Source organism: Rattus norvegicus, chromosome 4 (genome assembly GCF_021556685.1).
Source record: "Rattus norvegicus strain SHRSP/BbbUtx chromosome 4, alternate assembly SHRSP_T2T, whole genome shotgun sequence".
In the NCBI taxonomy this organism is placed as follows: Eukaryota; Metazoa; Chordata; class Mammalia; order Rodentia; family Muridae; genus Rattus; species Rattus norvegicus.
The window spans coordinates 150607293-150633902 of record NC_141537.1 but is presented as its reverse complement, the minus strand read 5'-3'; the positions used below and the strand labels follow the sequence as shown (position 1 = coordinate 150633902).

At 46.5% G+C, this 26610-nt stretch overlaps 1 protein-coding gene across 14 annotated transcripts in view; it reads right to left on the bottom strand.

The window, feature by feature from the left end:
• The window catches only part of Tsen2 (tRNA splicing endonuclease subunit 2), a 55218-nt gene that overhangs the window by 14980 nt on the left and 13628 nt on the right, over positions 1-26610 (bottom strand). For 2 of the 14 annotated variants that reach the window (XR_015685583.1, XM_087657595.1), the window contains exons 1-6: positions 20753-21286; positions 17793-18001; positions 15873-15954; positions 10875-10911; positions 6415-6931; positions 5092-5169 (exon numbers count right to left, since the gene is read on the bottom strand). Coding sequence is in view for 11 of the 14 variants with exons in the window: in XM_087657595.1 (XP_087513721.1) it covers positions 5092-5169; positions 6415-6931; positions 10875-10911; positions 15873-15954; positions 17793-17981 (903 nt within the window). In the remaining 3 variants the exon portion in view is untranslated. 14 annotated transcript variants of the gene reach the window in all.

Here is a 26610-nt window from a genome sequence, read left to right as displayed (position 1 = left end):
CATCTTGCTATAGGGGAGAGAATTAAGGCATCACTGACTGGCCACCTACTCTACCTACTGTAGAGTCAGGAGAGAAACGCGCATGCACATTACATTTGTGTTATGTTAATGTGATGTCTGAGGCGGACCATGAACTCAAAGAGAATTGTTACATCGAATAAGCAGAAGGAGGCACATTGAATGACTTATTTTTTTCTTTAGAGTTCCCCTAGCACCTCCATCCTTCTACAAGCCATGATCAAACCAAATTCTGCTGGAGCTCATTTTAAATTTAGAGGAAAGAACAGACAGACCGACCGACCGACCGACAGACAGACAGACAGACAGACATACCTGCCATTCTGTGCATCAGGACAACAGAGAGAATCAGAGACTAAACTGGGGCCATCTCCACGCAGGATGTCAGCATCCTTGGTGAGAGACGTGCATGTAGTTACCTGCTTCCTCAGAGAGGCTCCCGACACACGTCACACCTCATGGGAACTTCACAATAACCTTCTGAGGGGGACATCCCGGAACATCACCCATAGAAAACCAAAGGATGCCACCTCTCATGTGCTATGTAGATGAGGAAAGTATTTTCTCCCTGCTTTGTTTTTATTTTGTTTTTTTTTGAGACAGGGTTTCACTGTTTCTGACCTGTAACTTGATTTGTAGACCAAGCTGATCTGGAACTCACAGGGATCCCCCTGACTCTCAGTGTTGGGGTTAAAGTTGTGGGCTACCGCACCCAGCCCTATTCCTCTTTGTCTATGATATCACATCTATCTTTACCACTGGGGGAGCAAACCCAGGGTTGCAGGCATGTTAACAAATGCTGCACCAGGTGTTAGCATAACAATCAGCACCATCTTGTTTATTTCCATTTATCACTGGTAGTTCACAGCAAATGCTTTACAGTTCAAACTCTACAATCAGATAGCTTAGGTTCGAGTACTGATCTTGAGCAAGGAACTTAACCAGCCTGAGGTATAGTTTCTTCCCAGGTCAGAGAGATCACAACACGATCTAGGGTAATCTGAGGACTTAGGGAGATAACACACAAACTGGTCCTTAGCAGAGACACTAGACCATGCGTACGGAATATAAGACCAGCACATTTGGTATTCCATTGTTCTAAGATGTGTGACTTCCTTTTGAACCCTGGAGCTGAGCCCACATAATCGTGGGCCAATGAGAGACACACCCCTGTGAAGCTTCCATGGAAACCACTGAAAAGCAGCAGCATTCTCTATGGTTCCCGGAGCGGATGATGCGGGTGAGGCAGATAGGGCAGGTGCTGTTACACGAACCTCTCTTCCTCTACCCTGACTGCAGATCCCCAAAAGAACAGGAATGAGGTCCTTTTCCTGCTCACATCTCTAGCACCTACCCTAGCAGACACAGGAGGTCCCCCTGCAATGCTGACTGAACAAAAGACCACGCTACTTGCGCCATTCCCCTTACAGGAAGGCTCTCCCCACCTAAGGATAATTTCTATGTGCAAAGGATAAGGAGATCATGGTGCACATGAGAAACCAGAAAGAAACATGACACGTCTGCAGGAACGTGGAAGTCATCGTGTGAATCAAACTCAGCCAGGCTCAGAAGGCCACATTCTACAGGGTCCCCCTTCAAAGGTAGAATCTGGAATTAAATTTATAGGTGCTGCTCAGAAAGGTAGAACGGAGACCGTGAGAGAACGAGATCTTAGGGAAAGAAGAGAAGGTAATGGGATCCATGTGAGAGCAGGGGTGTGCTTATCTAAGGGCTGCGAGGGAGGGGTTCAGTAAGACAGGAACTAGGGGCAGAGGAGAGGACAAAGAGAGGGGAAGAAATAAAATATATTGACATACATGTCAGTTAAGAAGATTAGGCCTACGAACTGTTAAGCCCAGGCAAGGCAATTACTAATAGAAAAGACACCAGGCTCCGGCCTTCATGTGCAGATAATGGTTCCAGAATGCCTAGAGGTAGAGTAAGATAAAGCTCGACGCCAGAATTCCAATGTGCGTTAAAATGAGCCTGCAAGCTCACTTGGTTGCTTCTCTATTTTGGTATTTGGAGAGCCCAGCATGCCCAGGGTGTTATTCTTTGGCAATACTGGACTCTTACAATACCATAAAGAAGCATGCTTTGTTTGCTAACTCAGTTTTGAAGTGAAAAGAACAAACCCAGTGAACCAGGTTAGAATGTCAAAGAGAAACATTTGCAGCACTCACTTAAGTTAAAGAGTTCATTTGCATCTCTGTGGAGTTTGCTAGTTGGTTTCTGAAACTTCAGTTTCCACTTTTTTTCTTCAGTGCTGGGGTCTCCTGGGGAAGGAGCCAGGGCCCAGGAGCCCCATAGGGAATCACTTCATTATGGATGCATAGCCCCAGCCCTGGCATGCAATCTATACATCACACTATACGTCACAGCTTCTTAGAAGAACTTACTCATAGGGCAAAGGTATATAAGTATTTAGCACTGGGTTTTTTGTTTGTATTGCTTTTGAGATGGGACTCATATAGCCCATACATGTCCTAAGTAGCTGAAGCTGGACTTCAACCTGTGATCCTTCTGCCTCCGCCTCCCAGCACGTGTCACTACCGTAGCTATCTTTCTTTAACTGTCCTGAGCTGTATTTCGGCATACACTTCGAGGCAGGGTCACAGCCTCTTTCCACATGGTTAAAGAGCTGCTCCAACACTGGGCGTGGGTACGCTGTTTTTTTTGTTTTTTTTTTTTTGTTTTTTAATTTCATGGAATACCGAAATCCCACCTACCAAAGGTCTGTTTTAGTCTCCTAGGGCCCAATCTTTTCACTCGTACACTTTAAACTAGCCTAACCTTTTACTCCCAGCTACCACATTTATTGTTTGGATTGTTTTGCTCTTGGGATGGGGTAGCTCAGTGGTGAGCTCCTGTCCAGGATACACAAAGTCCTGGTTTGGCCCCCAGCAGCTGCTGCAATTTCTTAGCTAGTTTCATCCAGGGTTCTTTTTTTTTTTTTTTTTTTTTCGGAGCTGGGGACCGAACCCAGGGCCTTGCGTTTCCTAGGCAAGCGCTCTACCACTGAGCTAAATCCCCAACCCTTCTTAGCTAGTTTCATGATTCTAAACGAAGGTTAGGAAGTGATATGGGGAAGAGATGCTAGGATCCTCTCTTCTTCCTACCAGCACAGGAGCGGGGTCGACAAAGCAGACCTCACAGCTGCTCAGAGGGGTTTCCCTGGGCATACAGGGGAGTTGGTTTTAAGTATCGAGACAGAGAGAAATCTGAGCTCTTTGAAAAGGCATTCATTTTTACAGATAGGATCAATACTTCAATAGTAGTAAAAAGTAATCACACATTTCTGTGTGGAAACTGAAGCTATCCACTTGGGTGGAGTCTGAGGCTTGGATACCAGAGGGGAGAAGGGGACATGGAGAAAGGACGGGCTGGACCCATTTCATCTTTGCCCCAGCCTCTCCTGTCCATGAAACTGAGAATGCTCTACATGGTGTCCAGCTCGAGGTCACCTGTGCCTGTTTGGTTCACAAAAATGTGGCTGGGGCAACTAGATAGTGGAAATTTGCATTTACTCAGTTTTAATTAGTTTACATTGAAACAGTCAGGTGTGGCCAGCGGCTACTGAATTTCAGGGTGGACTATCAGCCTCAGGTGAAAAACTAAGAGAAAAGGTGCTGTCCCCACACCACTCCCTGCTCAGCCTGTATCACTGTTTCCAACTCCAGCAAGGACTGGAAATGGAGGGTTCCAGGCGCGGCTCTGACAAGAGCACGTGGATGATGAATACAGCAAATGCCCCAGAGACCTGCCTGTCTGTCAGGAGCTGACACTGCAGAGAGGCAAGGGCGTACTGCCTCCCGCAGCAGAAAGGCAGGAGCCAGAAGAGAGGGTCTCAACTGAGCGGGACACAGAGGAACACGAGGCGGGCAGTGTGACCGAGTTTGTAGAGTTAATTAGAATGTAGTCATGCAGAGAGTGGAGCGCACTAACCGATTCTGCAGAGGAAATGCCTGGAACGTACTCGCTCCCTCAGCAGTCAGGACAGGGTCACACGAGCACAGGAAAAAACAGTAGGTTCTGCAATTTAGAAAACCTGAGTTTTTTTCCTTTCTTTTTTCTTTTTTTCATGTACTGGAAAGAGTCTGGCTATGCTGTTCATGTTGGCTTTGTGTTCCTGGGCTCAAATGATCACCCTTCTTCAGCCTTCCAGTAGCGTTCTTAGGTTCATGTGGTCACATAAGGTGGACTGTGTATTATTTTTCTATTAATTTTTTTATTGTTTTGCAGTACTGGGGATTGACTTAGGGCCTTGTGATTACCAGACAAGACACTCTGCCAATGACCTTCATTGCAGCCTGAGTCACACACTTTAAATGAATGAACTAGTGTGCTAACTACATCTTAATATAAGATGTGTTTTTTTTAAAAAAGCTGACGAAAACTAGCTGGACATGGTGCTGCACACCTTTAATCCCAGCGCTCAGGAGGTTGTCAGGGGGTCTCTGTACATTTGTGGCCAGCTGTTTATATGAGTTTTTGGATAGTCAGAGCTACCCTGTGAAATCCTGCCTCAAAACACTCAAACAAACAAATCTAACCAAACAAATTAACCAAACAATGGAAAACTTGACAATATTCTGAAACCTTGATGAAAAAAGGACTCAAGTTGGCTGTGGTAGTACACACCAAATCCCAGCACAGGTGAGATGGGGGTGTGACACTCAGGCTAGCCTGGGGTATGTAGCAAGAACCAATCTTAGAAGAAGAAGAAGGAGGAGGAAGAGGAAGAAGAGGGGGAGGAGGAAGAAGATGAGAAGAAGAAGAGAGGGGAAGAGGGAGGGAGGGAGGGCTCAGATAAACCCCTCAAATGCTCCAAATTCCTTTTGTTTCCTCACTGAGGATTTGAACCCAGAGCTTTCACACACCATTTTGGTGACTTCACAGAGCTACAGCCCAGCTCCAACACACTCTCAGACGGCGAAACAGGTTGAGGATCAGCACCTTGGCAGGTGACGTCAACGTTTAACACTCTGTACAGAACTGTTCTGCAAGGTGGATTCAGGTACACAGTGCACAGGGCTCGACTCGCCCAAGGTGGAGGGCAAGACGCACACATACCTCTTCTAGGCTGAGCTGTAGATACTCAAAGATCCTGTATGGGTTCCTTCTGCACACAAGTCTCTTTCTTTTCAGCAACTACAAAGAAAGAAAGAAAGAAAGGAAGGAAGGAAGGAAGGAAGGAAGGAAGAAAGAAAGAAGAAGGGAGGAGGGAAGGAATGTGGGAGGGAGAGAGAGAGAGAGAGAGAGACAGAGAGACAGAGAGACAGAGAGAGACAGAGAATGAATATAAATCAACCACCTGAGACACACCTGTCATGAACACTTAATTCCCAAATGAGCTTTTTTTTTTTTTTTTTTTTTTTCCGGAGCTGGGGACCGAACCCAGGGCCTTGTGCTTGCTAGGCAAGCGCTCTACCACTGAGCTAAATCCCCAACCCTCTTTTTTTTTTTAAATAAACTCAATGAGTATATAGCCAAGGCTAGCCCAGGCTTCCTCAGCTGTGGTAGGATTTTGTATGTACTACCACATTCAACATGAGTCTTTCTTTTCTCATCAAGGTTTCAGAATATTGTCAGTTTTTTTTTTTCTACTGGGTTATCCATGCTGTTGGATAAAATCTGTAAAAAAAAATATAGATTTAAAAAATAACCTATCTGGGGCTGGAGAGTTGGCTCAGCAGTTAAGAGCACAGACTGTTCTTCCAGAGATTGTGAGTTCAAATCCCAGCAACCACATGGTGACTCACAACCATCTATAATGGTATCTGATGCCCTCTTCTTGTCTGACAGAAGAGAGTGACAGTGTACTTAAATAAATAAATAAATAAATAAATAAATAAATAAATAAATACTTATTATCCTGAGTTTCTTCCTCTCCTATGCAATGCATAGAGAATTACTGGTCTCGCTTTTACTTATTTAAAAAGGTATTTTTAAACTTGAGTTTTAGCAGAAACAACCCTCACACCTGCTGTGCAACTGGGGCTGGGCTTCAGCACTGGCCTCAGAAACATCACACGGGTCCAGTGTTGACAACTGGGGCAAGTGAAGGGCATCTGGGTGGGCTGACATTTCCCACTGGCCAGTAGAAGACATGACTGACAGTCTTCTTACCTCCAGGGGACATGTCCAAGAGTCCCAGCAGATGCCTGCAATGGTTTGGACTACATTTTTCCTATTCACATCCAGTCGTGGTGAAGTCTGCATTAGTGCGACATTAGCAACAGCGACTAGTAAAGGAGAGGATGATAACACTACAATGAGAGCAATAAGGAATGTGGTCTCTCTTTAAAAAGCCAAGACCAACAGCAGTGTTCTCAGACTGCCCCTGACTGTAACTGAAGCCCAGATGAGGGGAACGGGATGCTTTGCTCTACACACCTCGTCATGTGGTGCTGCCCCCTCCTGGACATCACACAGCTCTTCCTCTATGAGCACATACTCGTGAGCAGCCCTACTCTCTCCTGCTATCTGGCTGCTGGCTTCAGGCCAAAGGTCATCCTGCTGACCGAGGGCTTCCTGGCTACAGCAGGGGATCTGGGACAGAGCCTCGGGGTCCTCTATCGCATGCCCATTAAGGCTAGAAGGACTAGCCACAGTGAGTGTGGCATGGCCAGGCCCCTCCTGCCGGCAGTCTGAGTGTGTGTTGAGGCCCTGCAGGTCATCTGATTGTCCAGCACCTCCGGTGGTCACAGAAAGTTCATCCTTTCCCTCTCTGCCTTCCAGGGAGGAGTCGGCCTTGGAGCTCAGGGGTTCATGCTGTGGGCTCTCTCCTTTCCTCTCCCTGTAAGGAGGCTCCAATGGTTCTGTGTAGTCCGTAAGGATCTTCTGCACAGTGCTCTCATCATGGCCCTGCCTCCGCATGAAATCCCTGGCCCATTCCACTCGGTGCTGATACCTGCCAACAGAAAACGCTGTCAATAACACACTGGAGTCTCAATTCCACAGCAGCAAAGTTACCACGAAAGCCTACAAGGTGGCCCACCAAGATGCTGAGTTTTCCTGAAGGGTGGGCTACAGGCAGAGTTTGCTGCCTCCATTCTCCTGCATCTGACCGTCCGGCAACAAGCATGCATCACTGACCCTTTGATATCACTGGCTTATTTTGACAAGATTAACCTCCATTTAACAAAATGTGGAAATTTATGTTCTTTAAAACCAAGAGATGCTGGTGAATAAGGCAGAGAAAAGGCTGCCTTTCACTGGGCTCCACTTTGCTTTTTTTTAATTGTGTTATCGCACTGATTCCGACAGACACTCCACTCATAATCTAAGGCCTGTTTAGCATTGGAAAGTGAGTTTCAATCGACATTTCTCACAGTGCCCAGGAACATCACTGGATATGGGAGGAAGTGATTTGCCTTATACATAGTCAGGTTGTCTTTCTGTTGTGATGACACATTCTGACCAAAAGCAACTGGTGGGGAAAGGGTTTATGTCACCTTCGAGCTTACAGGCACCATGAAGGAAGCCAGGGCAGGAGCTCCAGACAGGACCCAGAGGCTGGAAGACAAGCAGAGACCTCAGAGGAACTCTGCTTCTGGCTCCCTCTCTAGCTCACAGTCAGTCAGCTTTCTTACACAGCCGGAACCACTTTCTAGAGCTGGTTCCACCCACAGTGTTCTAGGGCTCTCCTCCATCAATCAGCAGTTGTGCAGAATGCCTCTGTAGACCAATCTGACAAAAGCAATCAAGTGGCACCCAAGATTACCATCACACACATATGTCCAAACACTTGAAAATAAGTTCCCCATAATAATCCTCAGAGTATAGTAACACTAAATTTCTGTACTCAAAGGGCTGAGCATTTGCCGAGGTACAAAGGCTATGGTGAAGACAACAGGGCTGTGTCAGGACGTTGCAAAATGTGTTCCCGTGACATAAGAACATGTTACAAACCAAAGACCAGCAGAAGGCTGACCTCAGTGGCAGACATCAGTGGCTCTGCCCACCCTGAAGATACACATAATTTCATTCCTCCCCTTATTTCACCCGTGTGCTCAGATACTCAGATATATATCAGGGTGCACATACTGTCCAGTAGGCAAACCGTCTTTTGTACCTAGAAAGCTGGTGTCTGCTTCACTTTGGCTTATCGGACTTCCAAGCTGCTCACGTTGGTTTTCCTATACACAGATAAACATGCATCCCTGTGCACTGGGAACTGAATCTTTGACTCACTCATGTATTACCATTCAGAGATCGGACTCAGGGCTGCAAGCGAGAGCAAGCACCCTACCGCTGAGCTATACCCTGTTCTTTTTCCTTTTTCTCTTTTGAGAGGTCTGAATTATCCAGGCTAGACTTGAACTTGCCAATTCTTTTGCTTCAGTTTCTTGAGTAGCTGGTATTAAAGGCCTGTGCTACTAGGCCTGGCTGAATCTTAGATTTAAAGACTGAAACATAGCTCGGTGGTGGTGGCAATGCCTTTGATCCCAACACTCTGTTAGCAGAGGCAGGCAGAGCTCTGAATTCATGGCCAGCCTGGTCTACAGAATGAATTCCAGGACAGCGAGGGCTACACAGAGAAACCCTGTCTCAAAAAGTGCCCCCCCCCACAAAGTACTGAAACATGGCAAGGCTGCTCTCTCACAAAATTGGGAATGCTAGTCCTACATGCCTCTCCCACTGGCTAGATCCCTTCTACCTGATAGACACACATCTGTTTAGTATCTGGGCCATTCCAGAGCCAGCTCTTGAAGGCCCATTCTAACCTGGAGTGAGGAACTTAACTTCCCAGGGGTTCCTTACTTGCAGAACATGGATATCAAGAGGATGGGACATCTTCATGGGGATGGGGTGAGGACTTAGGAGACAAGAGAGAAGTCTGTCACGTACACAATGTCTCTTGCACAACATATCCAGCATCAATGCCGTGAACAGTTGCTTTATTGTTCTCATGTGTGGATTCCTCTCACTCGGGAGATGAGTCCACCTACTCATGGGAAAGCTGTTTCATTAGTGCTTTTTCAACCTAAGATGGGGTCATCCTCACTGGTTTCCTACTTAGCAGAAGGAGGAACCACAGACAGACAAGGAGACAGAGACAGAGACAGAGAGAGAGAGAGAGACAGAGAGAGAGAGAGGACGAATATGAATACCGGAAGCAGGGACTGGCCAAGAACACGGAGGGCTGCAGGAACCACCGGAAGCTGAGGTTTGCAGGAATTGTCCTCCTGTGTCCTCCAGAGGGAGGTGGCCTTGCTGAAAATTGCATTTTGGACTTTCGGCTTCTAAAACTGAAGATCCATTTCTGTTGCTTTAAGTCACTGAGTCTGTGGCCTTTTGGGCTGGCAGCTGAGGGACACATGCATGAACTGAGGGACCGTTTCTGGACGCTCGGACTGTAGGCTGCAGTGCTAACAGGTGATGCTCTTCAGGGGTCTGTCTGGGACTCACATCCTCAGACAGCTGTGACCTGATCAGGAGTCCTCTCAACCTCCTTCTGAATCCTAGCTTCGAGTACAGTGACCTGAGCACTTGGCCTTCCAGGGATGGGGGTTCTGCCAGGTTCTAAGTTAGCCCCACTCCAAGCCTAGCCCGGGAACATGCCTCCCTGATACTCTGCTTGCCAGCAGGGCACAGCCATGGGTCTGCCATCGTGGGCTGGAAGGTGGGAACATCACTGTGGCCTTGGCATGATGAAGCTCTATAGAGGGCTGGGGTCTGAACTTGAGCGCACAAACAGCGAGGTCTGGGATGAACAGACACCTGTTTTGTTTTATGAGAAAGGGATGCACTGGCTAGTTTTCTGTCAGCTTGACACAGGCTACAAGTCATGTAAGAGCAGGGAATCTCAATTAAGACACCTCTGTAAGATCAGGCTGGAGGCAAACCTGTAGGGCATTCTCTTAATTAGTGACTGATGGGAGAGGACCCAGGTCATTGTGGGTAGTGCCATCCTTGGGCTGGCGATCCTAGGTGCTCTAAGAAAGCAGGCTGAGTGAGCCACGAGGAGCAAGTGAGTAAGTAGTATCCCCCCATGGCCCCTGCATCAGCTCCTGCTTCTAGGTTCTTGCCAGGTTTGAGTTCTTATCCCAACTTCCTTTGAGGATAAACTGGTGTAGAAACATTAGCAGAATTAAACCCTTTCTTCCCCAAGTTGCTTTGGACGTGGTTTTTCATCACAGCAAGACAAGATAGCCACAAAAAAAGGGGAATACTTGCTAGCCCAGCTAGACTAGAACTCACTATGTAGATCAAGTTGGCCTTGCACTTAACAGCAATCCTACTGTCTCAGTGCTGATAGTATAGGCATGAGCCACCACTCAGTCCTAGTCTTATCAAAGAACCACTAAAGTCCATGCTACAGAGAGATGCGAGGTCTGGCCTTGATATCCTGGCGCTGACTCTGAACCCAAGCCTGTGAGAGATGACAGAGAGCAGGGGGCTGTGGGCTCAGTATCTGGGGCTGTAGACGGGATTAGGGGGAAGAAATTCTGGGTGTGACATGCTGGGATCAGTTAGGTACCGTGCAGGGGACTGTGAAGTTGGGGGAATGCTTCCAGAATGTCTAAGAGGAGTTGACAGGGACTTCTGTGAGACCCTTTGACTCTATGGTGTAGAGCAAGCAAGCGGGCAGGACCATCTGCCCACATTGGCTGGGAGACCTGCTTAGAACACCAAGTCTCAGGATATGACAGCGGTTGGTGTATTGGGAGGGTGACCTGAACGAACAACACATGCAGATGGGATGTGAGCCACATGAAATTCAGACTCAGTTTTCAAGTACTATCTACTCCCAGGGGAAAGCAAAGGCCCAGGGTGTTGTCATCATAGACTACCTAACGCCAGACCCGAGAAGACGCAGCCACACGGAAGCCAAGGTAGTCCTCACTTACTTCTCTGAGGTGATTATAGGCATGTCTGTCTGCACACCTGGAACAGAAAGACACTCTATTAGTTCCAGACAGACTTCCTTAGAGGGAACAAAACCCACGAAAACCCTAAAAAGACAGATAATTTCAAGATCCACACAGTCACACAGCTGACTGTCTACTGGCCTCAGCTAGCTTCTGACTGCCGTCCTTCCATGCATACACAACCTCTTGCTGCCGCAGATGGGTCCACATAGCCTTAGCCCCAGCTCAGAAGCACAGATGTGTAAGGGGACAGTTATCTGTGGGATGCTTGGGCCTTGTGTACAAGCTTAGCTTTCATTTTCCCTCTGGGGCTGGAGAGACCCTTGATGGTGGTGTGGTTTGGGGTACGTACTGAGATGCCTTCAGCTCTACCTCTGGGTGTCAACTAGGACAAGGCCTTTCTTCCAAAGTGTTTTTTCAGGTCACTCAATGGTCTAGCTCTTACTCCTACTCCTCATCCTGCCTTTAGGATAAGCTGTCTTCTTACCCAAATTCAGCCTTGTGGTGGTTTAAATAAGAATGGCTCCCATAAATTTATAATTGAACACTTTCTTGGTCACTAAGGAGTGGCACCATTTGAAAGGATTAGTAGGTGTGGCCTTGTTGGAGGAAGTGTATCACTGGGAGAGGCTTTGAGGTTTCGAAAAGCCCATAGCCTCTTTCTGTCTTCCTGCTGTCTGTGGAGCTGCATGCAGAACTCTCAGCTGCTTCTCCAGCACCAGGTCTGCCTGCACACTGCCATGCTTTCCACCATGACAATAATGGACTGAACCTCTGAAACGGTAAGCCAGCCCCAACTCTACACATGAACAGAACACTGACTAAGACAAGCCTCACCTGCAGGCTAAGGAGGCTTGACTGGAGGCTCCTCAGCTCGATGCTTAGGAGGAGGCAACGAGTCTGCTGAGAACAGGTAGATTCTGGGGTGGTTTATGAAGCAGAGGCATTCTGACAGGAGAAAATGGACAAGTCTCTCTCAGGAAGGCTGAACAGTAGGTGACTTCCCTGAGATAGCTACTGCCAGGGGAGTCATATAACCAACTGGACCTAGCCAGTTGATTAAAAAAATCTTGAGACAGGGTCACATTATGTAGTCCTGGATGGCCTAGAACTTGCTATGTAGATCAGGTTAGCCTTGACCTCACAGACTTCTGCCTGCCTCTGCCTCTAGAGTTCTGGAATTAAAGGTGTGCATTGTTGTGACTGCCTTTAGGACTTTAAAGTTTTATTTGTGTGTGTGTGTGTGTGTGTGTGTGTGTGTGTGTGTGTGTGTGTGTGTGTGTGTGTAGTTCAGAGGGTTGTGATTGGAGCCAAACTTGGATCTTGGGCAAGTAAAACCAGTAAGTGCTCTTAAGAGCTGAGCCATCTTTCTAGCCTTGAATATTTCTACAAGAGAGGGATTACTTTGCCATATTCAAATTTTATCCTTGATGAGCTACTCAGGCGGATCTGTAAAGTCTGGTCTCCCCTTTGGGGGCCCCCCAGGCCTCTTGCTGTGTGCTAGGGACAGAATCCAGGCTGTCCACACACTAGACAAACCCTGCAACATCCTTTTTTTTTTCCTTTTTATGTAAGATGTTAGTCCCAAAGTCACAGCAATTCTCCTGTTTCAGTGCTTCTACTCTACATTGCTAAGATTTCAGTGTCTGACCATGCCTGGCTTTTACTTTTATTCCAGTATTTATTTGTTTGTTTAAGGTTCATTCGCAGGTAGCCCAAGCTGCCTTGAATTCACAAGCCTCCTCTTAGCTTCCCAAATACTAGGACATCAAATCAGGTTTGGCTTTCTTCTTACTTTTTAACTGGTACGCAAAAACACAAACAATGATAAAATTTAAATATGTCAAAGTAATCCTTCTTTTGTAGAAATATTCAGGGCTGGAAAGATGGTTCAGCTCTGTAACATCAAGAGGTAACATGGCTTCCATCCATGCACACTTGTGTCCTTTTTTAAGTCAGGTCTAATATCTATTCCTCAAGCTCTTTCATCTTCAATGGATTGCCCTTTTAAAAAGAAACATTTTAAAAATGTGTCTCAGTGTCTTGCCTGCATGTATGTCTGTGCACCACACACATGCAGAGGTCAGAAAAAGGAAGTGGCTCTCCTGGCACTAGTGTGATAGATGGCTGTGAGCGGCCATGTGGGTGCTAAGAACTGAACCTGGGTCCGATGCAAGAATAGCCAGTGCTCTTAATGGCTGAGCATCTCTCTTGCCCCCAAATACATCTTTCTTAGGCCTCCATTTTGGTTTACCCACAGCTCACAGCTTTATGTCACAGTGAGGCCACAACCCCATCCTGTTCTAAGGCTGAGGCTAGCAGGTAGTCTGCGATGCGAGAGCTGGATGGCAAGGCCCAGAGGCTTCATCTCAGGATTGCTTCTTGCAGCTGATAGGCCTTTCCTGTCATCAGTCAGTTAATAACCCCTGGGCATTAGCCCACCCTATTGAGCAGATTTCCTGCAGATCAACATAAAAGATGAACTTTCATGATGAACATTTTTTTTTTGATGCTGTTTAAATGAATTAATGATTCTAAAGAATTCCTGATTCAATTCAAATAATTTCAGGAAGAAAGTTTTAAGAGTTGGTTTTAGTTGTTTTGCTAGAAAGATGTAATAAAGTTAGAATCAAGAATCAAATGTGCCTTCTCCTCATATAGTAAGTAAAGGCTTCATAATAAGAAACACAAAGAGATTTCATCATCACACTAAAAAGAGAAACAGACGGGACAAATTTATGTACAAGGAAAAACATTTTGGGGCCAAGGATATAGCCACAGGTGTGTACTATGATAAGGCAAGGCCATATAAAAAACTGTTGCTCTGAACTTACAATGAGCTTGCAGAATGAAACACTGCTTTGAATTTAATATCAACATCCTGTAACTCCCACTCTATGTAACATTTTATCTCTGAGGTGATTTTCTAGAGAAGTTTTTGTCAAAGAAGGTATAAAAAGGCTAGAGAAAAATAAAGTTGTTGGTTAGTTTGGCTGGGGGGGAGGGGCTCTGCCCCATCCATCCATCCATCCATCCATCCATCCATCCATTGTATGTTTGCTAATCTATAATGTACATGGGTAGGTATATGTATATATGTAAGCATGCATGACATGAATACTTGTGGAGCGTATAAGACAGGTGGTTGGGCCCAACAAAAATGTAAATGTTAATGTGTAAACAAGAATCGGAATGAAAATGTAAACGTGTGTATGGATGTGTATATGTCTGTGCATATTTGCCGATACAAAGCATTTTAATTCTTTTCCTTTTCTTCCTCTCTGGCTCATAAAGAATTAACTAGACTAGCCAGAGAGGCTTCTGGCTGTCTGGACAGAGAAGGGAGAAATAGCAACATTTTTCACTTAGTTCTCTGTTAGGCAACGGGTGTTAATTGCCCAAGCCAGTGGTTTTTAATGACAAAATACACAGTAAAATTTTTAGGATTGTTTTTTAAGTTATCAGCAAGTCTTCAGTATAGAGCGCTTGAAGGCCAGAGATCATCAGTCTTTAAAACTACCTCTCCATCTAACGCTGTGTCCCATTTAGAACCATTCCAGACCAGGCTGGCTCCCAGCAATAGGTCTGAGACACTATACTTAGCTTTAAAGAAATTCATTCTCATTCTCTCTCTCTCTCTCTCTCTCTCTCTCTCTCTCTCTCTCTCTCTCTCTCTCTCTCTCCCCTTCCCTCCCTCCCTCCTCAAGTCAGTCTCTGTAGTTCTGGTTATCTTGGAGCCAGCCAGGTTGGCACTGAACTCCTTTAGAGTCCTGGGATTAAAGGCATAAACCACTATACCTGGCAATTCTTTAATGTTTAAACCTACTGGTATTGCTTAATTAACTATCAGGAAGATGCCCTGGAAAATATATTAGGAGAAAAGAAATGTAATTGACTACATCTGAATTAACTAAAAAAAGATCAGCACTGGATACACGTGTGAGGAAGTTTTCTTCATTAAATTATTTGAGGTGGGAAGACTCACCCTAAATCTGGGCCACACCGTCTGATGGCAGCCCACATAAAAAGGACACAGAAGGAAGCTTTTGCTTTTTGCCTGCTTGCCCTCATTCTCACTGGCAAGTTCACCTACCCTGCTGTTGTGGCAATCCTTTGCTGGCATTAGCATCTACTTCTTCAGGATTCCAAGGTACACTGAAGACCAGCTAAGACGGCCAGTGTTGTAGACTGAAGGACTATTAGATTCTTGGACTTTCTGTCAGGAGACAGACAGCTGTTGGACTAGCTGGACCACAGCCTGTAAGCCACTCTAATAAATCATATAACTATATATATATATATATATATATATATATATACACATATACCTATATATGTATATATAAATATATGCATATCACACACACACACACACACACACACACACACACACACACACACTCACTCACTCTCTAACACAGGGTCAGTCCGGGAGATCTAACTCAGAGGATTGGTGATAAGGACTTTTATCCAACAAGTTGTTTCACCACCAACCCCATATTAATAATATGTTTAACAATGTCATGGTTATTGTAAATTCTACCTCTGCAAATGAAACACCACGCTCATCTTGACAGTAGCCCAGGCAGGGAGCACTTCCTACACACAGCATCCTACAGGCAAAGGGTAACCAAAAAGCCCTAATTATAGTTTTCCTGTCTTTGAGGGGCAAAGGATGGAAATCAAGGTCCTATATGTGTAAGACTTCTAGCCATTCCAGAAGGAAGGTGAAGCACATTTCCAAGAACTACAAAAGATCCTTTTGCCTGATCTGCTGGCAGATGGGAGATTCTGAGTTCGAGGCCAGCCTGGGCTAAGTAGTGAGACAGTCAAAAACAAACCAACAGACCCAGAAGGAATAGCTATGTTGATGCAAATTCTTAGCTGCTCTGCTCTTCGCTGTCGGTGTTACCTCTCTTCCAGAACTTACCATTTCGCCAGGACACGTGAGCACCAAGTGAAAACTACACAGCTTACCTTTCCATCTGGCAGCCAGCTTGGGATTGGAGATTGTGAAGTTCGGACGACTTCTTGAAAGGATCCCCTTTCCAAAGTAACCCTTCGGAGAAGAAACATGGTTGATGCTCAGGTGTTAGGTTTGCAGCTGCAGTAGAAGAGAACTATTCAACAGCCGCATGCCTCCCTGATTGTCTAATGATCATACATTCCCACCCCGGTGTGTGTGGGTAGGTGTTCATGTGCATGTGTGCACATGCGGGTGTGTGTGCACATGTGGGTGTGCAGGTGCACATGTGCCTATGTGGAGTGCAGGTGCATATGTGTACACGTGTGTGTGCACATGTGGGTGTGCAGGTGTTATGTATGCATACGTGGAGTATAATGCACATGTGCACACACGGGCATGCAGGCGTATGTATACACATGTGGAGTGCAGGTTCATGTGTGCACACCTGCATGCTATCAGTGTTGATTATTTCCCCTGGGGCTGGGGTCTGGCCTTGTGTACTCGATTCATGGATCCATCTCGACAGCCCCTCAGCTGTACCAGCTCGTCTCTCTCATGAGGAGTGGCTCTGGCTTGTGTCTGGCATCTTGAAGGCACCAGAACAGGCAGGGGCAGCTTCTTTTCACACGTGGCTCAGGGATGCTGTGTACTGGGGAGTGAGAGCTACGCCCACTGAAGACCTAGGTGTTTTTGGATTCTTTCATACTCTGGAGTGGAAGTGTCCCTCTCTTTCCTGCTAGTTCCCCCTAAATACATAATTTCCCTGCTTTTGATTATAAGTAAACAGAAAAAAAATCAAGTAACGATAAGATGATTAAAACTTGTCCAGTATGTGTAGAGCCTCATTTTACCTTAGACACTGTGAACAAAGGCCTCAGCAGGGAGCTGTAGGCAGACAGGACCCAATGAGGCCTTAATACACCAGGCCCCCAGGGATCCCAGGGCTAAGGCCACTGACATCACTGTAAACGCTCTAGAGAAGGTAGAGGAGAGGCAGAATGGCCATCATCTGTCCTGAGCCGGGAGCAGGAGCAGGAGCAGGAGCGGAATTCACTGTCATAGGTAAGTAAATATCTCACAGTGGGGATGGCAGGTACCGCTCAGAGGTAGAATACAAGGTCCTCAGCTCAAACCCCAGCACCAAACCAAACTAGCCAACCCTAAAACTGGACTGTGGTGACAGGAAACCACTCCATAAATTTATATTGTCACTCAAGTAAAGGTTTGCTTATAAGGAGTGAACGCATGGTTTACACTACATCCTGATCAGTTTGTGTAGTAAAAAAACAAAAACAAACCAGTTACTTTGAAAGAGCACATCATTTAAATTTTATGTGTATGGGTGTTTTGCCTGGGTATATGTCATCTGTATACCACATGTGCCTGGTGCCCTCAGAGGCCAGAAGAGGGTACTGAATCGTCTGGAACTGGAATCACAGACAAGCATGAACTGCCATGTTGGTGCTGGGAATCCGATCTGGGGCCTGTGGAAAAGCAGTCACCACTCTTAACTGCTGAGCCATCTCCCCATCAGGTTGGCTCTTAAACTGTCCTAGCAACAAAAGGGACATGTAGAGTGAGTGAGTGTGTGTGTGTGTGTGTGTGTGTGTGTGTGTGTGAAGCAAGTCACCAGTCTCATCTGCTGTCCTATCTAATACGTGCCCAGCAAGGAGAGAGAGCAGAGATGTCGGGGAACTTCCCACAGGCCCTGGCATATGGGCCCCGTGTGACTGTGTAGTGACCTCTGGGAAGGGACAGAAGTGGTGGGAATGGCCGTCAGTTTTCACTCACTGTAAATCACTTGTCTTTACACCGCTTCACCCTATGTGCTGTTGGAACGTGGGTTTGTGGTTGGGCATGTCGAACTTAGGCCCACAGTTGAAGGCTGCTTGTGGTATCACCAGGAAAGAACTGGAAAGGCCTGGGCTTACCTTCCCATACAGCTGCTCCATGTCCTCTGTGCCCCTCACCACCACATTGTTGCTAATCATTTCAGCCTGGAATATTCGGAATTCCTTCCTGGGACTTTGGTCCTGACTAAAGGGGATGGGCAGCGGTGACTCGTAACTCTCGTACACTCTCCTTTTCCTCTTTGGAGCACGGAAGACTGCCTCTGCCATTCTTCAAGGATAACAGGTCTCTGGAGGACAAAGGAGGAGACCAGTCAGTAACCATGGACCAAGAGAGCCAGCACACTCAGAACAAGGTTCACACGGTCTTTTGGGGGAAAAGCAGAGTATTTGTAAAACAATGAACTAGAAGACATCATGTAACGAGGACATAAGTCACCAGGGTATCTCAGATGCTAATACCTCTAAGAAGCCAGTGCCATCACCTTAACTGAAACTGGTAACACCAAGGCCTAGCTACATATCCTGAGAATTCCTATCTTTAAGGAGAACATATTTTCCTTGACCAAGAAACATTCAGCTTCTTCAGGGACTGCTAATGCTCAGACTGGATATAAAGTGGATGCTAATTTAAAACCAAGAATGTGTCCTTGGCAGAATTAGTTTAGGGAGATTTCTATCTTCTGAAGATCCACCTTAAGAAACATTATAAACCCCGGGCAGTCAGTCCTCAGGATTCTCTGTTTGTTTGCTTGCTTTATTGAGACAAGTTTTGTGTGGTCCAGGCTGATCTTGAACCATGTAGGTGAGGATGACCATGAATTCCTGGTTCCCCTGCCTCTACTTCCCGAGCGCTGAGATTTGAGGTTGAGTCACCATGCCTGGCTCCCACTTTTAAAAGGAAACCCGTGAATCATAGCAGAGTCACTGTCATTTAAGGGCCAGTTAGGTCCCACCAAATGCCAGTGGGTGTGTGCAGGGACTGAAGCCAGACTGCCCGTGCTGTATTCTACTCTGTGTGTTAGCCTCTGCAGTGCACAAACCAAAATCAGGAAGCTGCTGCATTTTAACTGTAAAACCTTGGGCAAAAGTCCCCCAGCCTCTGGGCTTTAGTTCATCTATAAAGGGGGAGAAAACCAGCTTCTCACAGCCATGGTTCCCAGAGTGCTTGGGACTGCACCTGGCAGAGTGGCATCACCCATACATACACTGATGACACTGGGTGTCATCAGTTACGGGGTGAGTGCCAGCAATGCCATCTTATAGTCAGGGTGACCTTCGGGTCAGTGAGGCCTGTAAAGGGCCCCGTGAATGACAGCGCTGGGTTAAGTGCAGGGTCCTCTTTGTGGGTCCCACTCAGGCACAGTTTGCATCTGTTCACGGTGGTCTAGGTCTGAGTGAGATGCCACACAGCTACCAACCAGGCAGAGAATTACCTAGAAGGGTCCAAGGAAGCTGAAGACCTCTTTATTCTGGGTCTTACAGAGACAAAACAAGTGTAGAACACACACACACACACACAAGCAAGTTGAATGCAACACGAAGTTGCTGCCCGCTACCTGCCAGCACAAAGCACCACTGAGCCATGGCCCCTGCAAATGTGTATATTCTAAATGACAGATGCTTCACCAGGCAGGTGGGAGATTTGAACCTGCAGCTGTCTACGGTCAGGTCTACACTGAGAGGTTACAGGGAGCTCTCAGGTCACACGCATAACCCCTCACAAAGGACAGAATGTGACTGATGACCTGGGTGCCCTTGCCCTAAAACCAGCATCCACTAGGCAATAGAGAGTTGAGCCTGAGGAGGTGGGTGGCTTTAACATTTCATGACCATTAAAAAGAAATGATGTGGCAGGAGCCCTGCCTGCTCTTTTAGAGGACTCAGGTTCCATTCTCAGCATCCGCATCCACCTGTAGATCCCGTCCCAAGGATCCAGCGCCTTCTTTTTGGCCTCTGTGGGCACTGCATGCATATTAAGCATAGACAAGACACACAGGCAGGCAAATACTGGCAAAATGAAGGAGGAGGAGGACGAGGAAGAAGGAAGAAGGAGGAAAAGAAAAAGGAAGAAGGAGGAGGATGAAAAAGGAAGGAGAAGAAGGAAGAGGATGATGATAATGATGATGATAGTGGTAATAACTGAAACACCAAGCTTTGGCCACGGTGTTATGACAGCTTCATGGAACTTCTCTCGAAGCTAGGAACTTCAATAAAGACAGAGGGAAACATGGACCAAGGAAGTAAAGTTAGAACAACTGACAAGTGAGTGTCAAAGATACCCATGCACGGGGATGGAGAGAGGCTTAGTAGTTAAGACACAGGTTCAATTCCCAACATGCACATGGTGGCTTATATCCACCTACAACTCTAGCTGCAGGGGATCAGATAACCAAGCACTCAACTGTCACCTGTCATAGTGCAATACATACATGCAGGTATGTATGTATAGGGTAGAGCAGACCAGAACAGTAGTCTGGAGGACTAAATATATAGGCTTTCACTTGCTTCTTTTCCCAGTGCTGGGGATTGAACCCAGGGCCCCGCTCATTCAAAGAAAATGCTCTATCAAAGGAGCCACAGTCCCAGCCCAGGCACTGCTCTTATCCTCACTGTATAAGTGAGAAGGGACTTGGGGGGCCAGGCTGAATGTATCTGCAAAGATTGTTAAGAAACCTGGCCATGCTTGACATCAAAGCACCACAAAGCACATTTCTGTCCATCAAAAGCAAGGCCCATCCTTTATTTTTCCCCCAACCTGCTAGCCTAATAATCATTTAAAATTTTTGGTTTTGCTGACACTTGATCTTGCTATGTAGCTTTGGCTAGCTTTAAACTCACTATGATCTTTCTGCCCCAGCCTCCCATGTGCTGCGGTTAAAGACATGAACCGTCACACACAATGGTCAACCTAACCCCTTTTATATACTCCTCTAAGTGTCAATCGAAGCACAAACCATACAGGAAAAGGTGGATCCGTATAATTTCCCAACACTCTTGGGATCGGGTGTCAAAGAAGTCTCTCTTATGGCAAAACTCACCCGAGTTCTCTTATCATTTTGTTTGTTTGTTTGTTTGTTTGAGATGAGGCCACACGTAGCCCAGGCTGGCTTCAAACTTGATACGTAGCTGAGGATAGCTTTAAAAACAGCTGATACTGTTGCCTCTGCCTCCTGAAGTTGGGATTACAGGTGGGCAGTCGCACGCTTGGTTTGGCGCAGTGCTGGGGACAGAAAAACGCTGCCAACTGAGTCCCGTCCCAGCCCTCGTGGGCTCCTCATCATTTGAAAACACACTTGCATCTGTGTTTCCCCCTGCACAGCTCCAGAGCTGAGGTGCAGGGCTGAGGGCCAAGGCAGACCAGCCTGGGTCTGGGACAGATGGCATCTGTCACTGAGAGCGAAATGCTCGGCAGCCATCAGGAAGCTGTGCTCAGCACGCTTGAGTGACAGCCAGCCCCCACCCCACTCACGCCTGAAGCGGTTCACACGCTGGACACAGAACACTAGAGACCGGCCGGCTCCAGACTTCCCGTCAGTCTTACCTTACCCGGCCACGCGCGCCCACGGTTACCCGGCAACCTGGAGGCGGTACTGTAGCCGTCAAGCAGCGCGGCCGCAAAACCAGCTGCGCGTAGCCGCAAAACGACCGGCTGCGTCCTAGCACAGCACGCTTGCGCACAGCACTTCTGACAGTACCTTCCGCCCCATCCCCCAGCTAAATCTAACGAATAAGGCTAAGGGGCCTTTTCCCCGCCTTAATCCTCATAGCATTCCCACATTTTTCTCTTTACTTTTTTTTTTTTTTTTTTATGTAGTTCTCACTGTACAGCCTTGGTTTGCTTGGAGCTCACTAGCCCAGACAAGCTCATGGAGTTCAAGATGCCTTTGCATCTCCAGTGCTGGGATTAAAAGTGCTCACTGCCTGGAGGTTCCAACACAAGGTTCATTTTTTTTAGAGATGAGATATGAAGCGACTTGTCCTAAAAGACTGCCCTTGACCTCAGTGTGATAGGAGATTTTATTCAGAGTAATGAACCCTGAATGCTATAAAGGAAGATGTACCCACTGGTGTAATAATGGTGTGAAGGTTCAGAGGCAACCAACATTTAAGTGAGTGGATCTGAGGTCTGTTTGTCGGAGGGAATTCATGCTTGGTGTTGTAAACTTAACCAGAAGCCTGTGTCTCAGGACCAGAAGCCTGTGTCAAAGACCTCAAGGAGAACCCAATTACTATTGTCTTGTTAAATGAAGAGATCCAGCTACTTCCAAATATTTTGGTTATACCCACATACAGATTAGTGCTGCTTTCACCACGTCCAGAGAGGCTTTTCTCTGCAGAGGGCAGTGGTGACTCAGTAACAATCAAAATGCTGACTAGTGCTCAGTCTTAAGCGGAAATCTCTATATTAACCCTTGCCTGCCCCAGGCTGAGGAAACATTGAGAAGGGAATGGTGCAGAAAGAAGGCCAGAACCAGAGGATGGGAGGATGCTGTCTTCTGGACATGACAGAGCCCATAGCATTCATGAACTCACAGAGGGCTTGGTTACCTACATAAGCCTTAGTCAAGATCAAGGCCGAAGGATCAGTTAAAGTTCTAGCCAGCAGTATTAATTGCATCTGATGGATGACTGAAAAGATAAAAGGCAAGGGGAAGGAAGATAGGCAGGGATGTGTGGGCGAGTAGTGGGGTGGGAGAGGAGAGCTGGGGATGGCTGTCATCAAGATATACCGTATATGAAACTGTTTAAGAACACACAAAAGATAACAACAACAATAGCCACAGCAACAAAATGTAAAACAAAGAATACAGACAGGCTGGAGAGATGGCTCAGTTGTTAGGAGCACTGACTGTTCTTCCAGAGGTCCTGAGTTCAAGTCCCAGCAACCACATGGTGGCTCATAACCATCTGTAATGGGATCTTCCGATGCCCTCTTCCAGTGTGTCTGAAGACAGCGACAGTGTACTCACGTATGTAAAATAAATAAATCTTAAAAAAAAATATCTAAAGAAACCAAATTCTGTCAGGCGTGGTGGTGAGCGCCTTTAATCCTAGTGCTTGGTAAGGAGAAGCAGCCAGACCTCTATGAATTGAAGGCCAGCCTGGTCTACATAACAAGTTCCAGATCAGCCAAGACTATATAGTGAGATCCTGTCTTTCTTTTTTCTTTTTTCCTCCTAGGCTGGGGTATGAATTAGTGGTAGAGCAATTGCCTAGCATGCAAATGCCTGGGGTCCATAAAAATGAACAAAAGAAAGTGAAAAAGTATTTCTTAAACTTCCAACCTTTGCTCTCTTGTTTCTTTCGTGTTCCTCATATCTCAACTTTGATTTCCTTGTTGGAGTATTTGAAAATAACCCCTACCTAGGCATGGCGGTATGTATTTATAGTTATAATTACTAGGGAAGCCGAGGGCCTAGCATCTTTTGAGGCTGGAAGTTCAAGACTGGGCAATAGATTGAGACCCTTGCTTATCCCTTGAAAGAACAACATGAAGTGGAGCCGTGTTCTCACACACTGTTAATCCCAGCACTCGGGAGGCAGAAGCAGGAGGATCTCTGAGTTCAAGGTCAACCTGGTCAAACAGAGTGAGTTCCAGGACAACCAGGGCTACACACAGAGAAACCTGTCTCAAAAAAACCAAACCAACCAAACAAACAAAATCCACCACCACCAAGAGGGGGCTGCAGAGGTGGCTCAGGGGTTAAGAGCACTGGGCACTCTTCCAGAGAACCTGTGCTCAATTTGCAGAACCTACTTTGTGGCTCACAACCATCTGTAATTTCAGTTCCAGGGGATATGATACCCTTTTTTGGCACCAAACACAGACATATGTATAGGGAAAATAGTCGTGTGGTGGCACACACTTTTCCCCCCTTTGTATATGCTGTAGCTGTCTTCAGACACCAGAAGAGGGCATTGGATGCCATTACAGATGTTTGGGAGCCACCGTGTGGATGCTGGGAATTGAACTCAGGACCTCTGGAAGCACAGACAGTGCTTTTAACTTCTGAGCCATCTCTCAAGCCCGGCAAAACAGTCATAAACATAAAATAAATCAATTTAAAAATAATAAAACAAGAACCTTGAACATCACGTAAGATCTCACTCATGATATCCTAGTGTGAATCTCTTACTGTATTATATACGTGTAACATAGACACACGTGCTCGTAACAAGTGTGTAGTTAATTCTATTTCTGGTAGTCATGTGTATCCTATAAAATTAGCAAATATTGACCTGTTCTTCTCAGGAGAACTCAGGACTGGCTTCTGGGAGCCTCGGACCACAGCTTTTTCATCCTGTGGTCAATATAACCTTGTTTCACACTGGTGGTTTTATTTAAAGTCAGTCTCTGTATTATCTGCTGTTGATTCATTAACATTGACCTCACAGCCAGCAGTGCACTAACTGGTGTGTGCCAGGGGCTTATCTGAGCCATATTTCCTCCAGTAAATCGCATTTCCTGGCTGAGCAACACTGCATCACTTCATCACTCTGCTTGGGGGCATTTGAGACACCGAAATCACGAGTGAAAACCCACAAGGGTGTAGAAATCTTGGCGTTCATTAATCCAGAAAGCATGCATGCCTTTGTTCGTTGTTCTGAGAGCTGGAACTAGAAGGTGGGCTCCTGGTGGACAGCCGGGAGTGTGCACTGCTGACTCGGCAAATCTGTGAGGGACTGCAAAAGTGAGCTCTCTCTCTCCCTCTCCCTCTCCCTCTCCTTCTCCCTCTCTTCCTCTTTCTCTCTCCCTCTCTCCTCTCTCTCTTACACACACACACACACAATTAATTTCAGGGTTCCAGAGTAGAGTTAGAAACAAACAGAAAATAATCTAGGTGTCACATAAGGGATACATGACTAAAGTGAAAGAAGCTTGGCAAACTATTTATTCAGAAGGTTGCACTGAGACCCAAACCAGGCAAGTAAGCACTCGCGGGCAGATGATGCCTCTGTCTTTTTCATTGGCTGGGGCCTGATCTCACAGACTTTTGATATTGGTTAGTTTTAAAAGAATCCAAGGCAAAGACCATGCAGGAAAGGAATTGAGTTTCAGGCCATCAAGTTCTGGGAATGGGTGTGGGGGAGTGCTTTGCATAAACAAGAGTTTTACTAGGTAGGGGAGATTTACGGAATCTTAGATGTCTGTCTGTTTTTCTGTCTGTCTATCGATCTATAGTTTGAAACAGGGTTTCTGTGTATTGCCTTGGCTGTTCTGGAACTTGCTGACTGCAAACTCAGAGATCCGACTGCCTCTGCCTCCCAAGTGCTGGGATTAAAGGTGTAAACTACTTTTTTTTTTTTTTTTTTGGTTCTTTTTTTTCCGGAGCTGGGGACTGAACCCAGGGCCTTGCACTTCCTAGGTAAGCGCTCTACCACTGAGCTAAATCCCCAGCCCCAACTACTTTTGATAGAAGAAAGCAAGCCAACATTTCTATCAGTATGAAGGTCATCTGTCTACTACACAGTAAACATAGCTGGAAATGGACTTAGAGTCTTTTGTTTGTTTGCTTTTTGTTTTGTTTTTCCAGATAAGGGTTTCTCTGTGTAGCCCTCGATGTCTTGGAACTCACTCTGTAGACCAGGCTGGCTTCAAACTCAGAGATCTGCCTGCTTCCGCCTCCTGAGCGCTGGGTTTAAAGGCATCCCCAACTGTCTGGGGACACCAAATCTTAATGTGAGCCATGAATGGATTCACCATGTAGTTTTTGAAATATATATATATATATATATATATATATATATATATATTTAAAAAAGTTGCCCTTCCCCCTACATACATACCTTTTTTTGGGGTGGGGAAAGGGGTTTGAAACTGTTAACTGTTAAGTTTCAAACTTGGGACAAGTGGCTAAGGTGTCCATTTATCATATCAAAGTAGACCTGGCCACCAGATTCTCCCAGCATACCTTAGTCCCCACCTGTTACAGGGTATGACTGGCATACCATCATCACCCTCTATCCTGAACTCTCCAGCCCACTGCCGTTCTCCCAGAGACTCTTCCCTGTGCAATCCAGACATTTTGTTTACCTGTCTCTCCTTTTGTACCTTTGGCCTCCTAGCTGTTGTACTTAGATCCCCTCTCTCCCCACATGGTTCAGGGTCATGACCACTTTGGACTGTCCCAGATGTGTCTGCCTTTGGATATCTCTCCCTTATAAACTTACTCCTTAATCATACCTAGGAGCAGTCATAACCTACCTACCTTCCTTCCTTTCTTCTTCTTTCTTTCCATACAGAAACACTCTGATGTTGCTGGCTTCAAACTCTGCATGGAGCACAGGATAACCTTGAACTCCTGATCTTGCCTTCCTCCCCCAAGTGCTGGGATTATAGGCATGCGACGTAGTGTACAGATTTAACAGTTTTCTAATCCGAAGTTCGTGTTCAACTGATGCCCCGTGTTTTGTCTAGCCATCCTCCTCACCTCTACTATGGCCGTTGTGTGGTTGTCGTAGCACGCCTGTGAGTTGGGTGCCACCACCTCTGTATCCGTTGCCGGTGGCTGGAACCAGAGCGGGCTCCATGGACTCCCAACCGTCCATGGGACTCTAGGACTTAGTTTAAGCACCCAATACAAGCATTCAGTGTTGAAACAAACACGACTCTGTAAGAATTTATGGGAAGCAGTGATGGTGGTGGGGACCCTGATGCGGTGATGGAGGACCAGGAAGGCTTCCTGGAAGAGCTGGCTTAGAGGCTGTCTAGAGTACTGGGCTGGCCATAGTGAGAGGCTGGACCCAGCTAAGAGGTTCAGGGAGGAGCTGGGCCTAGCCAGGGCAGGAGGTCGGAGTCGAGATAAGGCCGGATAGGCAAGGCGGGGCCGATTGTGGAGGCGCTTGAGTTCCAGGCTTGGCTTTCGGACTTTACCCCGCAGACAATGGGGAGCCG